Consider the following 18258-nt stretch of genomic DNA (forward strand, 5'->3'; position numbering starts at 1 on the left):
TGTTTTGATTCAAAGTTTTTGCTGGACATCCAATGGGAAAGGCCCTGAATGACCTCCAGTTAAGGCTTGTGCACGCTGTAAATGACCATGTGAAAAGATAAAAAAACAAAGGGAGATGTAGGATGTTCACCTTTGTATTTCAATTATTGTTGTGAGTTATAAATATATTGGGTTTTTTTTGTTTGTTTTGTTTTTGTTTATGCTTCGGGGCTTTTATTTTGAAGGCAGAGTTTGCTACCTACCGGCAAACAGGATATAATAGAGGAATGCCAACAGGTGGGCACAAACATTACGCAGAGGGAAAATCTCAGTCGTCCATTCAATTTTAAATAGCGACCAGCTGGAAAGGTGCACAAGGTACGATCCTGCTCTGTCTAATTCTTTATCCAGCATGTTTGATTTGTTTGTGACGTTTCTGTATGTCCGTGCTCCTGTGGAGCTTAGTCGTCAGGTTGGAGCAGTTTGGGTTGGTCAATCAGCTGTTTTTCCACCATCAGGTGCTTAATGGCCTCCGACGCATGCCTTTGATTTAGGTTGTAACTTTGGGAAGTAATGAGTATTGAATTTCACTGTTGTTTTTAACAGATGTGACAAAATTTTAACTTTGAAATTAACTTTTTATTTTATTGTAAATGGGTATGCTATGTGTTCTATTTGTATATTTGGCACATGGTTTATGTTTAATGGTTGTTTCCTATTTTTGTTTTCTTTACACAGCTCTTACAGTGTGTTTGTGATGATTGCATTGATCTATGAAATAAAAGTGATTTATAAACCATCAGTCAACCAGAGAGTCATCCATTGTTCCAGCCGGGTCTGCTACACACGCACAGTTTTAATTTCGTTTTTCAATGTTGGAAATTTTTGGAAATCCTATTTCTAAGCATTGACTCTTAATGATTGAGAAACAATCTTGTTATTTGAATATATTTTAAACAAAACGAAACACCAACTTGTCCCTAACCACTTAAATTGAAATAACTTTAATAAGACTGTTTGGTGACCTGTGTCGTCACTGAATAACGTGAATCTACAGTATGTATTAAATATTAACCATGATGAAGAAAAGATTCTTATCAGAAGTGTATAACTCTTGCTACAGTTATCATGAAAAATGACACCCTCAACTGGATTAAAGCATTTGCAAAACTAGATTACCATGGTAGCAGAGGGTACCTGATCCAGTGCCAGGGTTGCCAGGTTGACCCTGTTAAAAATGCAAAACTATAATTAATGATGACTTCCCAGCATGGAGGATAAGGTTACTTTTACTGTAGCAAGAAGAACATAGACATAGTAACAGAACTGACTCACCCCTCAACATGGAGCCAAATGTTGTACTGGTCACAGAGGGTCCTCAGACGACCCAACTTGTCTGTATGTCCTGCCCATGGGGTTCCTGGAAAAAAAAAAGAAAAAAGGCAAAACAAAAAAATACCATGAGCAACTTTTTTGTTTATTTCTTTATAAATTAGATAATTCATAAGTCTTGTGATATACCATGCCTAAAGAGAATTAAGAACATTGCTTAAGTTGTGATTTTTCTTGACCTGCATTGGCGATCAAAAGTAATGGAAGCTTGCCAGCTTCTATGTCCTCTCTGATAAGTTTGTCCAACAGAGCAATGTCCTGATAGTGACAAGCAGGATATATGTCAAAATTATTACTTTTTATATATCACACATAATGTTTTGTTTTTGTTCTGCATTTGTATTCACCTACCATTTGGTGCTGTGATCCAAAGACGGTATTGCATGGGACTGTGCACAGACTAGAGAGTGGGAGGCCAAGCTAATGACACAGAGACTTCAAATTTAAATTTCTCTGTCATTTATGCAATCATATAGAATGAAGTACACTTTCTTGTATGACAAGTAGCCATTTACTGTACAGATATTTTACATGGCCCAATACTTTAAATAGTTGGTATGTCAACACTTACTGTAAATAATATTCTAACAAAAAGCAAACATTTTAAATACTTCAAGTCCTACCTGGCTGCATAGATGTTGTCCCAGTCCAGGCCTACCAGAAGCACTCTGGTAGATGACTGGCTGTTTGTAGCTGAGGACTGCATAGCCTTCAGAGGCATATTCCTCATAACGTGCATTTATGACCAGTCGACAGACTTTAACTAGGCCATCCCTGTCATCCTCATGAAAGTATGCTGAGCCATTTTCATACCTGATGGGCAGATTAGCCAAATTTAAGGCAAAGTAGCAAGGTGGAGTCTGAGAAAATTGATTGTCACTCTTATGAAGTAATTGTTTTAATGCTACTTTGGACCTGTATCTTAAAAAATATTGCAAAAAAAATTGTCCTTGAATGAAAAAAAACAAGATTAGTCACTGGCCATATTAATATGACAGGATGACTTTTGAAAGAATTACTTCACATTATTACTTTGTAAATTATAATGAATTGGAGAGGTAATTACATAGTCTGCTTCTGTATAGTCTTTTATGAAACATAGAAAACATTTTATTTTGAAAATACAAAACTATTCTTCTCCATAGTATGATGTTACAAATTATGATATGATATGATTATTTTCAATCATGTCACATACCAATTACAAGCTAGTTGATACAACTTAAAATTAGAAATGAAATGTGAGACATTTCGGCAAATCATTCCTCAAATGTGTTTCTAAGACCTGTGAGTAGGATAGTGAGTTGATATTAGGATTTTAAATACATTGGGATATTTTATGGGGCAAACAAACTGAGGATAAATTTGTATATATGTTGGGCACTGGTCCCCATGTATGAGGCTCAGTCTCTCCCCACTCTCTCTTCCCACTTTCCTACCCTATCCACTGTCCTCCACTATAATAAAGGCTATAAAACGTCCAAAAATAAAAATCTTTTTAAAAAAAAAGAAAGAACAGTGTGTAGAGAGCTTCATGGAATGGGTTTCTATGGCAGAGCAGCAGCATCCAAGCCACACATTACAAAGTGCATTGCAAAGCGTCGGATACAGTGCTGTAAAGCACAGAGCAAAGAGTTTGGTGTGGATGAACTTGACTGGCCTGCACAGAGTCCTGACATCAACCTGATAGTTATCTTTGGGATGAATTGGAGTGGAGACTGAAAGCCAGGCCTTCTCGTCCAACATCAGTGTTTGACTCACAGATGTTCTTCAGGAAGAATGGTGAACAATTCCCATGAACACACTTCTAAACCTTGTGGACAGCCTTCCCAGAAGAGTTGAAGCTGTGATAGCTGCAAAGGGTGGACCAACGTAATATTAAACCCTTTGGATTAAGGATGGGAAGTCACTCAAATTTAGTGACTCAAGGCAGGTGGGCGAATACTTTTGGCAACACAGTGTATGTAGTGTTATAGTTAAAGGCAAGACAACCAAGGATTAAACTAATAATGAAAATCACACAAGAAGTACCAATACATTATCAAAAAAAATTCTGGTTAAGTGTGTGCCAATCAAGACATGAGCTAATCAGATCTGCTGTGTTTTTCGAACTGGGATGTTAATTTCTGCAGTAAAAATAGTCTTTTTTAATGGATGTGTATGTGACTTCCTGTGATTCTACAGCCAGCTTCAAATGAACATTCTGCATTGGCTTGACTTTTCAACAGCTGTGGTTGCCGCTTGAATGCACCAGGTACTTTGCCCTTGGTGCCAAATGAATCATACAGTATCTGGTCAAATCAGTAGATCAGAGCAGGAGTTCTTGGTTCCTGGGTTGTGACAGGGATCTTTTTGTGAGCTGCTATTTATGCTGTGAGCTGCTATAGCAAAGACCTGGTATCACAATTTTCCAGCACAAATATCATGCCCCAAGTATTACTTAGGTGCAATTTGATAGCTGAATTGATTTAACCAGAAACTGGAGCTCCAACAGAGGATGCAGCTGCACTGGCTGTTTCAGTACAGCATGTCTTTGGACCTCATTGATTATGGATGGGTGGTAGGAGTTATTTGTTATAAACCATTTCCAATAAAGGACCCCATGGGACCCCTGATGAGCTACATTGGTTCACAAGCTGTAATTGAAAAAGAGATTGCAGACCAGCTGCAAAAATAATGGTGTGGATTTTATCTCAGTATGCAGATGTTGTAAAGGTAGTGTATGCAAAAACCGTGTCACTGATGATGTAGAGCAGGGGTTACCAAACATCTCAACTCAGAACTTCAAAAATAATTGTGCTAGAGACTAGGGCCCTCACCATCCCAAGATATTTTTATGGCAGGGCAGAAGCAGAACACAAGTAATCTCCATGTATAGACTGAAGGACAGAGTGGACATACACAAATTTTGTATGTCCACTCTGTCCAAATACCAAATACCAAACATTTTGTATGTCCACTCTGTCCTTCAGTCTATACATGGAGATTACTTGTGTTCTGCTTCTGCCATTTCTTACCATAAAAACAGACACAAAGACACAAACAGACACAAAGTCTGTGTGAATTTTTATTCATAGGAGCAACACAGAGCTACATGGTTGCACTGATGTGCAAACTTATAAACTTACTTACATTCAAAGGATTTTCTTTCATTTCAGCATGAATCTTACTTGAATACTATATTTTAAATCAACTAATTTTTGTATATTTGTTCACAATAATGGTGTTACGTGCCGTAGTGTGTGTGTATGCGTTTGTTGCAGGTTCGTGTCTGTGGGGACGATCTTCTGTGTGTTTTTTCTCGAGAACTACACTCAACAAAAATATAAACGCAACACTTTTGTTTTTGCTCCCATTTGTCATGAGATGGACTCAAAGATCTAAAATTCATTCCAGATACACAATATTACCATTTCTCTCAAACATTGTTCATAAATCTGTCTAAATGTGTGATAGTGAGCACTTTTGCTTTGCTGAGACAATCCATCCCACCTCACAGGTGTGCCACATCAAGATGCTCATCAGACACCATGATTAGTGCATAGGTGTACCTTAGACTGTCCACAATAAAAGGCCACCCTGAAATGTGCAGTTTTTGCTTTATTGAGGGTCTGGGGACTCAGAACCAGTCAGTATCTGGTGTGACCACCATTTGCCTCATGCAGTGCAACACATCTTCTTCGCATAGAGTTTATCAGATTGTCAATTGTGGCCTGTGGAATGTTGGTCCACTCCTCTTCAATGGCTGTGCGAAGTTGCTGGATATTAGTGGGAACTGGTACGCGCTGTCGTATACGCCGGTCAAGCACATCCCAAACATGCTCAATGGGTGACATGTCCGGTGAGTATGCTGGCCATGCAAGAACTGGGACATTTTCAGCTTCCAAGAATTGTGTACAGATCCTTGCAACATGGGGCCGTGCATTATCTTGCTGAAACATGAGGTGATGTTCATGGATGTATGGCACAACAATGGGCCTCAGGATCTCATCACGGTATCTCTGTGCATTCAAAATGCCATCAATAAAATGCACCTGTGTTCTTCGTCCATAACAGATGCCTGCCCATACCATAACCCCACCACCACCATGGGCCACTCGATCCACAACATTGACATCAGCAAAGCGCTCACCCACACGACGCCACACACGCTGTCTGCCATCTGCCCTGAACAATGTAAACCGAGATTCATCCGTGAAGAGAACACCTCTCCAACGTGCCAGACGCCATCGAATGTGAGCATTTGCCCACTCAAGTCTGTTACGGCGACGATCTGGAGTCAGGTTAAGACCCCGATGAGGACGACGAGCATGCAGTTGAGCTTCCCTGAGACGGTTTCTGACAGTTTGTGCAGAAATTCTTTGGTTATGCAAACCAATTGTTTCAGCAGCTGTCTGAGTAGCTGGTCTCAGACGATCTTGGAGGTGAACCTGCTGGATGTGGAGGTCCTGGGCTGGTGTGGTTACACGTGGTCTGCGGTTGTGAGGCCGGTTGGATGTACTGCCATATTCTCTGAAACGCCTTTGGAGACGGCTTATGGTGGAGAAATGAACATTCAATGCCCGAGCAACAGATCTGGTTGACATTCCTGCTGTCAGCATGCCAATTGCACGCTCCCTCAATGCTTGCGCCATCTGTGGCATTTTGCTGTGAGACAAAACTGCACATTTCAGAGTGGCCTTTTATTGTGGGCAGTATAAGGTACACCTGTGCACTAATCATGGTGTCTGATGAGCATCTTGATGTGGCACACCTGTGAGGTGGGATGGATTATCTCAGCAAAGCAAAAGTGCTCACTATCACACATTTAGACAGATTTGTGAACAATGTTTGAGAGAAATGGTAATATTGTGTATCTGGAATGAATTTTAGATCTTTGAGTCCATCTCATGACAAATGGGAGCAAAAACAAAAGTGTTGCGTTTATATTTTTGTTGAGTGTAGTTGTTATTGCGAGGTGTTGATTGTACATTGGCCTCCTTTTGAGTGGATTGTTTTGTGTTCGAGTTTATATTGTTGTTTGTTAATAAAATACTTTGGGTTTATAATCTCTAACGGCGCTTCATCTCTTTCCTCCCCGGTATATATGGTTTAGTTATTAGTTTGTGTTACTTCTGAACGCCCTACTGGGTAAAAGATGCAATTAGAATGTTTTTTTATTTTGTTATTAATGGCATCTCGCAACCTCCCTCTCAATGTCTCACAACCAAAGTGGGGGTTCCAACCCCCACTTTGGGAACCAATGACATAGCCTGTAAAAGGTATTTAAATAAAAAAATAAAGCTACTTTTACATTTTACATTTGAAAGTGGAAATGGCCGTTTTCCCCCCATCTTGTGTCAAACAATGCATGCATGCGATTTTAGAATCCTGAAAAAAAAAAAAAAAAAACTAGTTTCAAGCTAATAAGCAGAGGTTAGAATTTCACATTTCTCACCAATAAGGTTCTGGGTACCATAACTTTCAGCAGCGTTTTTCAAGTGATCACAATAAATCAAACCCTTAAATCTACGTTACTGATTGGCTGAATAGCAAGGAGACATCTAATAGGCTACAGACAACTCCCTGTTAAAGAAAATGTATTTGTGAGTGGAATCACGAGAGGGCAGTCTCAAAAATCCCACACACAAATGCAGTGAAGTTGACAAATAGTATCTAAATGCAGATTGAACAGTTTGTATATCCATGTAAATAGGTCCAAATGTGTTTTTGATAAACATATGAAACACTTATAGTACATATATACATCCTGTATATATTTTTTTTTTAAAGTCAATTTCTACATGTAAAAAAAAAATTAATGATGACTGGAGTTCTTTTGAGAAATTAACTCTTAAGTTTTGTCTTCATTTTCTTTTTTTTTTAAAGATTTGTTTTTGGCCTTTTTGCCTTTAATGATAGAGGGAGGACAGTGGATAGAGTCGGAAATCAGGGAGAGAGAGTGGGGAGAGACATGCGGGAGATGGGCCACAGGCCGGACGCGAACCCGGGCCGCCCGCACGTGAGGACTGAGCCTCAATACATGGGGTCGCGCGCACTGCCGCTGCGCCACCGGCGACCCCTTGTCTTCATTTTCATTCATGAATGAATTCATGAATTCACTTCATTATGAAGCAAAAGGGGAGGGGTATATAAAATTGAAGACACTACCTAAAGTTCAATATATTGGTTGAACTATGTGACTGTAATGAAGACATTAAACATTGTTTTAGAAAATAGTGTGATTTGGCTGAAAATAGTGCAAATTGTGTGATTTGGCCCCTGATGTGTCTGTGTATAAGCAACGTGCATTGTCAAACACCCCTACTCTGAAGGTGAGTCAATCCCCAGTATTGATGCAATGACATTACCTAACTTAACAGTAGAAATAGCAAAAAGGGCTTAGGTCACTATACAACAGCTTATATCCACACTTATCAGCAGGTGTATACCAATTTCAATGATATTAACACTTAAAGGGATACTTTTTTGAAATGGGGTTGTACGAGTTATATTAGTTCAGACATTACAAAACACTGATGCAGATAGTGTTATTTGTTCCATCTAATTTAGCAAATAAATAATTCTATTTTTCTAATGTTTAAGCAGTTGACTTTGCAGTCAGCAAGGCCTTTTGTTTTAACACTACTTAGGAGCACCACATAACCACCATACTGGAGAGTTGAAGCGTTTTAGATGTGTTTTTTGAGCTGTGCATATGAGACAACTGAAATACACAAAGAGGTGACTACCACCTGTCTGTGAAACCTTCTATGGACAATTATCAATGATCCGCTTTAACAGAAATGTTAAAATGTTATTTGTTGTACTATAAATATTGTTTTAATAAAAGCATTAGATTATCATCAAAGTTATCCTTTTCAAAAGTAGATTAAGCCTCACTGTGTTATTTATAACTGTGGTGCAACCGACTATGCTGTGCCCCACAGCGTAGAGATACTGTGCCTTCTAATTATGCTGGGTTTCAAAGCATGTCAACTTCACAGCAAAAAATAGAATTTACTGATATCTAAAGTGGCATTGTATACTAGCAACGACGGGCCTACCTGAAAATTCTGCAGAGCCACAGTGTGGTGTCAGAAAGGATCCTGGTTGACAGCTTTCGCAGTCTTGCTTTATCCAACACTGACACAAATGCTGCAAGGCTGTGACCAAGCAAGGCCATGTATCCTTGTTCACCCAGATTCAGCATCCTACTAGAAACCAAAAGCATCATTTTCAAACTTTGAACGTCTTATATTTTCTATGAAATCACTTTCGATAAGTAGTAGTAGCAGTTCTTCTTCAATGTCTTTTTTTTCCTTCTTTTTTGGTGTTATTTATTTTAAGTAGCTTCTTTTGACAGTCTTGTCATTGACAGAGCATTTCACTAAACAGATACTTTCAAATGATTGTTTTCCAAAACCTTTTGAGATTTGGACTCGCAATGATTTTGGTAAGATTCTATGGGATTAAAAAGTTTTAAGAGCATTATTTGTTGATTTTACAGTCAGATTTTTAATACTCTCTCTCAAAAACCTGTATTTGTTCTCAAAAAGTTTCTGCTTGTGCTTAAATGTTCTTTGTTTTTGTTAAGAACATTTGCTTGCTCTCTGATTCCTAAGCTTGAGCCTAAATCCTTTTCCTCTCACTTATTCTTAGTCTATTTGATAGGATGAGCTGATACTAGTCTTTTCGTTTTTATTGCATGTAAAGTGTGTCAGTATAGCAAACTACCCAACAGAGAATATTTCCACTTACTGCTGGCTGAGCTTGTCCTCTTTCTCCCCCTCTTCATGAATAAGGTTGTTGACTAAGTGCAGTATTGTGGCCATGTCCTGACCACTGTAAAGAAGAAGCGAAAAAAAAAAAAAAAAATCAAAGACACAAATTATTAGTTGAACTGATAAAAATACATACAAAAAAAATTAAGAGAACTCTTAAACAATACAATGCAATTCCAAGTCAATCACACTTCTGTGAAATCAAACTGTCCACTTCAGAAGCAACACTGATCGACAATGAATTTCACATGCTGTTATGCAAATGGCATAGACAACAGGTGGAGATTATAGGCAATTAGCCAGACACCCCCAATAAAGGAGTGGTTCTGCAGGTGGTGAACCCAGACCACTTCTCAGTTCCGATGCTTTCTGGCTGATGTTTTGGTCACTTTTGAATGCTAGCGGTGCTTTCACTCTCGTGGTAGCATGAGACAGAGTCTACAACCGACACTGGTGGCTCAGGTAGTGCAGCTCATCCAGGGTGGCATATCAATGCGAGCTGTGGCAGGAAGGTTTGCTGTGTCTGTCAGCGTAGTGTCCAGAGCATGAAGGCGCTACCAGGAGACAGGCCAGTACATCAGGAGACGTGGAGGAGGCCGTAGGAGGGCAACAACCCAGCAGCACAACCGCTACCTCCGCCTTTGCAAGGAGGAACAGGAGGAGCACTGCCAGAGCCCTGCAAAATGATCTCCAGCAGGCCACAAATGTACATGTGTCTGCTCAAACAGTCAGAAACAGACTCCATAAGGATGGTATGAGGGCCCGACATCCACAGGTGGGGCTTGTGCTTACAGCCCAACACTGTGTAACAACGTTTCGCATAAGCCAGAAAACACCAAGATTGGCAAATTTGCCACTGGCGCCCTGTGCTCTTCACAGATGAAGTTTGCAGTATATATATATATATATATATATATATATATATATATATATATACATACTGCAAACAACTTTAAAATAAAACAAACCTGATGACGAAGTGTGTTATATGCCTTTAGTTTTTTGGGGGTTGTAGCTTAAAACTGAATCCGTACGTTTTGTTTTTCTCCTGAATAGTTGTGTAAAGCTGCGACTGAAAGCAACACGTTCGCCGATTTGTCTGTTTCACAGTAATAGCATTTTAAGAACATAATAACCGTCTACTTTAAGTATGAAGAATTTTTCAGTTTTAAAATGTGTGGATCATCAAATCAAGTAACCTTGAGCAGAGCCACAATTAACAGCATGTAGTGACTAACTGTAGACTAGTGAGTGTTCTGTTTAACACAGGTTTAAGCAGGTAGAACTGTTGTAATGGAACTCCAAATCCTTTCCAGCACAAATCTCAGCTCTTTATGGTAGAGCAAGCTATGCAGAAAACTGTGACTCAATGTGAGCTTATGTCTGTCACAAATCACACTGTTACACTAGTTTTATTAACTGCCCCTCTGGCAGTTAATAAAACTATAATGCAACAATCTTGGCATTAGGGTTGTCTCGTGTGTGTCTGTTTCGTACTCTCCTTGCAGGGGGCCAGGGATGCTTGTTCTTCCAAAGTGCTGCCTCACTGTTCTTGCTTGCAGGTCTCTAAAAAAAAATCACAGGCCAAATACTTTATCTGAGATTTTATGGTTCTGTAATTTGCATGTGAAATAGTGTAATGTTTACAGAAAGGATAAAGGAGGGAAATTCAACTAGAAGGTAGAAGCTTATGAGAAAATCATTGTTGTCTCTTGTTCATACACTTGCTGTGAGATTGTATTTCATTTTTCTATATCACACTACTATCACTATATGATATAAAGGTCTTTAAGCTTTTACCTCTGCCCATCTCCAAGAATAGTCATGGCTTCACTCAGATTCTTGCCCACTTTAGCCAGCAAGGAGTCATCCATCTTTTGGGGGGTTTCTTTGGAGTGTGAGTCGTGTCTGCTGGAAAAGCGTTGAAACAGAGAACAGAAATAGGAATATTAGGGAAAACATTTTCAAATTTGTGTTTTTTTAAATGCTGTTGTATCTGTGTGCGAGTGAGGGAGTATATTTACAAAAAGCATACACGGCGGTGAGGTGGTATTCACACAATGGATATCTGTGCAAGCCCTTTAAACTGCATGTATATAATGCAACAATAAAGTCTTGATTGTGTGCCACATGAAACAGAAAGCAAGAGAGAACATTAAGCCACATTAAGACTCAAGATTGGCAGTAGACCACCTTTAGGAGCATAACTGGGGCTGAACAGGCTGAATATTAATACAATATTTATGTTAAACACTCCTATTTTGTCTCTGCTCTGACACACAACCTCTACTGTTGTTTCCTTTAGGCCTATAAATGTAAAAGTGCCCTATATATGTATAAATAATAGATCAGTCAATAATAATATCTGTTAAGTCCCTCCTTTTAATTCAAATGTAGGCAGTACGGGGTGTCTGACAGCTTTGGAAATGTTAAGCTGCAGCACTAACATGATCTAAAACAGCTAGGCTATATGAATCAAATAAAAATGAATACTTAATTTAAAGCAGAGTACCCTTTACGGTTTTTTTTACCCTTTCAGCTTCTGCGCTGTAATTGGCTGCTGTTATAGGATGATGTCAGTAAAGCACACTTAACACCTTTAAAGTTATATATTTTATATAAATAAAAACATACAAGAAAGAAAGTATTTTTGTCGCTTTCTTCTTTCTCTCACCACCTTCCACCTGTGTAGTCCTGATTTAGATTCAATTTGTGTTGGTGACTAACTGCTGTTGCCAAAGTATTCGGCCAAAGAAGGTATGTAGGCTTGTGTAATGTGTGGACTTGCTATTCTATTGCCTGAACTTCCCTGTGCAACTGACTGCTGGACTTCCTCAGCGAGAGGCCTCAGACTGTGCGGGTTGGCGGCAACGCATCAAAAACCACCATCCTGAGCACTGGGGCCCCCCAAGGCTGTGTGCTCAGCCCCCTGCTCTTCACGCTGCTGACCCACGACTGCACTCCATCCTTCAGCAGAAACCACATTGTGAAGTTTGCGGACGCAACAACAGTGGTCGGTCTCATCTCCAACAACGATGAGACGCACTACAGGATGGAGGTGGGCCAACTGGCCACGTGGTGCAAAGACAACAACCTCTTCCTGAATATCGACAAGACCAAGGAGGTTGTTGTCGACTTCCGGAGGGCCCCCACTCCCAAACCCCCCCTGACCATCGACGGTGCTGCTGTGGAGAGAGTGAGCAGCACCAAGTTCCTGGGGGTCCACATCAGTGAGGATCTCTCCTGGACAGCAAACACCACATCACTGGCCAAGAAGTCCCAGCAGCGCCTCTACTTCCTCCGTAAGCTGAAGAGAGCACGAGCATCCCGACCCATCATGTGCTCCTTCTACAGACGCACCATCGAGAGCATCCTGACCAGCTGCATCACTGTGTGGCTGGGGAGCTGCACTGCTGCCAACCACAAGACCCTGCAGCGCACAGTGAAGGCGGCTGAACGGATCATCGGTGTCCCGCTCCCCTCTCTTCTGGACCTCTACGGCACCCGCCTCACCCGCAAAGCAACCCGCATTGTGAGTGACCCCACCCACCCCTCACACAGCCTCTTCAGCCTCCTGCCATCGGGGAGACGGTACCGCAGCCTGCGGGCCGGCTCTACCAGACTGAGAAACAGCTTCTTCCACCAAGCTGTCAGGAAGCTGAACTCTCTCCCCTCCCCTCTGCCCCCATGAACACTGAACATTGGAACCTCCTCCTGTTTGAACTTTGAAACAGAACCCTGGTCACTTATTGCACATTGCACGCATGCACAAGTTCACTTTTCTTATAAATCTGGTTCTATACTCCATTTTATTTAACGTAATACTTTTCCACATTTAGGTTTATTAATGTAAATATTATCTTTTTACATCTTTTTTACCTCTTTTTACCTTGTTTTATTTTATTTACCTTTTTCTTATCTACATTGCACCGTGGGGAGGGGGGAAACGTAATTTCGATTTCACTGTATGTCTGACATATTTTGGAATTGACAAATAAGAACCTTGAACCTTGAACCTTGAACCTTGAATATCTGGAAAGAGAGCTCAAGGACATTTATTAGGTATCTTGTAGACTAACTTCATTACTGTTAACTGTAATCGTTCTGGGGAAAAGCAAACAACAATCGTCTGTGCACTGGTGGACAGATAAATAAATGAATGTATGACACTTATTAAGCCAGATGTGGTGAAAATTGTGAGCTGTACCTGCTACTTTGTGCCCGATGGAGAAAAAAGTTCACCAAGTAGATTCACCACTGTTCAGGACATAACCATCCACTTTAGGAGGAAGGCATTAGACATCCAATACTCTACTCACCCACTTCATCCCTATTCTTTTACTAAGTGGTTGTGACGGGTTGGGATGAAGGCTAAATAAATAGTATGCTGAATGTACAGTACTTTTTAATGTACATGAAAAATAAATAGAATTGATCTGGAAGTAAACTAAATAGTAATGTGATAAGATAATGTAAGAGTTGCAGAGGTTCCAATCTGCTCTCTGTATATTATCCTTTCCATAATCCACTTTCTAAAACTGCTCATGAATGGTACAAACTAAGATGAAACATTATATTAAAAGCCTATTGTCATCCCACAGGTACAGTAAAAGGTGTACTGCTGCTGTAACGTTCACGTAAGAGAAGGTCAAATGACACACAGTCCACCTGACCACAACCTCTTTATCAGAAAAAAATCCCCAGCTGTCAGCTTTAAGATTTTAAACCCAAAGCAGCTTCGGGATATTATGGAGCTTTCTGACAGCCATGTAAAACGGCACTAAATGATAAAGGCGTAAGTGAGTTACTTATCTGCCTGTCACAAAGCCTACCCAAAAATAATACACATTCAGCTTTATGCAGCTGATCGAACTCTACTTACCTTCCCTGAATAAAATGACTGCTTAAAATAATTTGTTGAAAAGGAAGACGCAGACAATCTGTGACAAGAAAACGTGCCGAAGGTCCTTCAGAGAAAATCTTCAGAAAAGATAGTTCGAAATTAAATTCTACATGGTTATATGCTTTTACCTTACCCTCTGTCTTCGGCTGTTTGAACGTATGATTTGAACCGGACTTTACTTCCTGGATTGACGCGCGACGTGCGTTCCACGCTGGCAGCGTAGACGTCACGACGAGACGCTAGATTTCATTAAACCTGCCGCACACCCATTCCAAATGGTTTGAGAGAAGTATAAACAATATCAGGTATGTTTTGGATGAACATGGTCTTGTCCTCTCCTATGAGAGTTGTATATCTCGTCATAATCTTCCTATACCTTTCAAAGAATACAACTCAGTAATGAAAGTAATCCCCTCAGGTTTACTTAGTTTAATGAAAAGTCACTTATCCTTATGTGAAGGAATTAGACCAGAGGGTTTTTCTATTTTACTTTTGAATGGTATAAACATAAAAGACAAGAAATGTGACAACATATAAGAAACATTTTTCAAGATAAAACACACATTTTAACAGAAATAAAATACAGAACAATACATACACTTGTAAACTTACAAGTCCTTTGTTACTTGCAGTATGTGTATGATGTACAACATCCTCTCTGAATAAAGCTTTATTTAAAAACAAAACCAAAAACAAACTATAACATTCTTTTTCCCGTGACTTCTAGCTAAATAATTATCTATGTGTACATCTGTATTGGCGTTATTTTACTCAACACAATGTTCATGCAATGATGGCATTTTATTTAAAAAAAATGTGTTCTGTATTTTAATTTCTGTTTACATTTGTGTTTACAAGTGTGTCCTTTGTTACTTACTGCAGTATGTGTATGATGTACAACCTCCTTTCTGAATAAAGCTTTATTTAAAAACAAAACAAAAAAAACTCCACACATGCGCTCTCTAGTGTTAAGGTCACAAAAAGAGCCTTTAGAAAGTGATTATTAGTTAAAACTTGAGGTATGGGCACAAATTGCTGACACTGAAAAGACTTTTCTCCAGATTTATCTCTAAACCCTTTTTAAAAATTGAATTTTCATGGTAGCTTTTATGTTGATTTATGTCAAAGTTAACTTTATGAAAAGTTATTTAATACTATAAAAAGGTAGGCTATAAAAATCCCTGTGTTCACCAACTGCTGTGATCAGTTGCAGCCTTGCAGACCGTGCAAACCACGCCCATACAAACCAAAGCTTAAAGGAAGCAAAGGTCCAAGCCACACTTCATCAAAACCAGTTTAGTGTGGCAACATACCAGACCAAGTGGTGACTTGAGAAGACAAAAGGCAGATGAAACTCAAAAACAAAGCCTTATTACTTTGGATAGCAATTTAAGATTTAGCACAAAAATTAGGATTACGCATTCTTTGTAATCTTACTAGAACAATATAGCTTATGACTTTGAATGCTATTAATGCTGTTTTATCATTGGATATGTTCAAATTTCAGGTTGCCTGTGGACAACTTATTTAAAAAAAGTGCATTCGTGCAACAAGTAGAAAATGTGATGACTTGATCATGTAACCAATTTGATCTCTCTTTCATCAAGTCAAAACCTAAAAATGTTCTTCCCATGTATAAGAGCAGGAAAGAATATGGAATATGAGTGCAGTTAAATTTTACTTGACAGTTTTTCAATAACCTTTCTCTGAGACAGCACAGCTTGATTTCGATATTCTCTGACATACTGTAGCAGCGGTTATTCTGTTTTGTTACCCTTAAGTTGAGTTATTTTCTGCATGTTTTGAGCTTAACATTTTTTATTCTCAGAAAAAAACATTAACATTTTCCACAAAGCGATTGTCAGTTTTTCTTCCGATATATCTTTGGACTGCTTTGCATCAGTTTCAACTCTTTTCGTTGAATTTTTTTTTGTACAAATTCTATCTTGTAAAAACATCAACTCGGACCTAGGAACTTTAAGGCTTCAACTAAACCTTACATGAAAATATAAATGAATGGAAAACATGTAATAGAAATGTCAGTGTCTGTTAAAATTTGTATGCAGATTGATCAATCAATAGCTGGACTTTTTGGATCATGCTGTCCAGTAAGAAATTTAGAGTTACATATGTTACTACGGTTTTATATATTCTGGAAGACGGCCAGAGGCAGCTCTTTACACTGGATAATGTCTGTTTTGTTTTATCTATCCATCTATACACCATTGAATAAAAAGAAACTGAGCTCCATGTAAATGATGATGGTGGTGTCACGAGAGCGGGCAGAAGACAGGGGAGGAGGACCCAAGTGCAGCAAACGAAAAGGTTTATTTAAACAAAAAGGCAAAACAAAACTTACTCAAAATATATCCATAACGTTCCAAGAACCAAGTGGAGCAAAAACAAAGTAAATCCAAAGAAGCAGGGAAACAAATGCCAGGCTCAGACGAGGCATGACCAAAGAAGAAACGACAAGAGACTGAGGAAACACAGAGACTAAATAGGCAGGGTTAATTGGCCAAAGGTGAGACAAATGAGGCAGGTGAGGACAATCAGGGTAATCAGACAGGAGGGAAACACAAGGAACAAAGAACACAAGACCAGAAAACTGAGGACAAGTACAAAGTAAAACCTGACACTGAAAACACTAAAACTAAAACAAGATATTACAAAATAAAAAAGGAAAAACTTAAAACAAGACTAAGAAACATTAAACAATGCATCCATGTTGATTAAAAATAGATCTATCTATTATGCATACCATATTTAGATCATATTTATTTTTATCTTTACAGTCAAAAAATCAACTACCAAGACGGTGAACCTCCTGTGAAGGCTCTTCGACTGCAAAGATTTACTCCTGCAATTGGTGAGTGGCAACAGTGGTCAGTTCATGGCAGAGGTGCTATAACAGTTTCTCATGCATGAAGCACATACCATCAGCCCCTCCCCACCCTGCAACTAATAGAATAGCAGAATGTTTTGTACAGACATTTATCAGTCCATGAAAGCAAGGAAGGAGACAATAGCTAACTTCCTTCTGGCAGACAGGTGCATGTAGTTGCCACTTTATTAGTGTTTTTTGTGCTGTCTTGTAAATGTCGGGTTGTACAGTGTTTTATGCTCTTGGTACAAGACAAATCCCCCAATTTGGAGGCAATGAAGGTTTCATTCATTCATTCAACGCTGTTAATGGGACAAAATTTGAGGTCTTGGTTGGATCGACTAAAACATGACATCTGCAAACATGTTCAAGAGAAACAGTGGTCTCCCAGTCAGTTACAAAGAAAGCTAAGGACCTTTTACATTGGACAAAAAATGCTTACCAAATATTTTTGCAGTCCAACCCAGAAATGGCAGTATGGTGAGATTATAGCCTCGTTTCCACCAAATGGTCCACCATACTGTCACAGATTGGACCACTATCATACACCCTGAAAGTGTGGCCCATGGTCTGGGGCAGGCACGTTGACCAACTTGACAACCAGAGAAGTCACAACACAACCGAACAGTTGAGTCCTTTACAAACAGGGATATATTATAATCCACTTGTGAGCTTTGTTTTGCAAGCAGGAGAAAACCCTGTAGTTGTGCACTCAGGTAGAGATTCTGCTTGTGCTCAAAGCATAGTTTTCTCCTTCGAGGATACAATATTGCTTGCACGTGTGCTAATGCTATGGAAGCGCTCGCAAAATGAATATGTTTGCGTGGCTGTTTGAGTTGCATGCACAGCTCCTTTACATCTGCGCATGGAGCTTATATGTGTGATATTCTATAGGCAAGGATATAATACAAGGATATGTTTCTACTTGTCTGAGGTTATAGGATTACCCTTTCATTAGTCATTTCTGAGATTTTTAGTAGAATAATCTGTTTATGTCCTCTCTTAAAGAAATTATCGAGGAATTTAACATGTAAACTATTCCTCTATTAGGCATGCAGCATCTACATTCTTTATAGGAAATAGGTACTTTTTTCTTTTTTTTTCATTCAATTTTTTATTTGGTTTTGTAATGGAGATACACATCGCGCCATCACATACATAAAACATTATATATACATGTACAGTTTAACTGAATTTCTTAGCTTCCCTTTTTAAGTAGTTTTCCTCTCCATGAACAATTCCCAGTCTTTTTCTCATTACTTTTGTCCACGTTTTGAGAGCTGTTTCAGACCATGGATTGAGATTAGTAAATTTTTTCATGAGGTCTACATTGTCAA

The 18258-nt window shown here is 39.2% G+C and overlaps 1 protein-coding gene across 8 annotated transcripts in view; it reads right to left on the reverse strand.

Moving 5' to 3' along the window:
* pdxdc1 (pyridoxal-dependent decarboxylase domain containing 1) overlaps positions 1-14283 on the reverse strand; it is a 78704-nt gene extending 64421 nt beyond the window's left edge. The window contains exons 1-11 of one of the 8 annotated variants that reach the window (XM_079366825.1): positions 14171-14283; positions 14017-14074; positions 10935-11042; positions 10632-10700; positions 9112-9195; positions 8418-8567; positions 1995-2184; positions 1723-1791; positions 1551-1629; positions 1315-1399; positions 1159-1207 (exon numbers count right to left, since the gene is read on the reverse strand). In XM_079366825.1, the coding sequence (XP_079222951.1) occupies positions 1159-1207; positions 1315-1399; positions 1551-1629; positions 1723-1791; positions 1995-2184; positions 8418-8567; positions 9112-9195; positions 10632-10700; positions 10935-11008 (849 nt within the window). In that variant the 5' untranslated portion in view covers positions 11009-11042; positions 14017-14074; positions 14171-14283. The other 7 variants (XM_079366823.1, XM_079366826.1, XM_079366824.1 and 4 more) reach the window with 7 other exon arrangements.
* Positions 14284-18258: the final 3975 nt, after the last annotated feature.

The sequence above is a fragment of the Symphodus melops genome, assembly GCF_947650265.1.
Source record: "Symphodus melops genome assembly, chromosome: 17".
Classification (NCBI taxonomy): domain Eukaryota; kingdom Metazoa; phylum Chordata; class Actinopteri; order Labriformes; family Labridae; genus Symphodus; species Symphodus melops.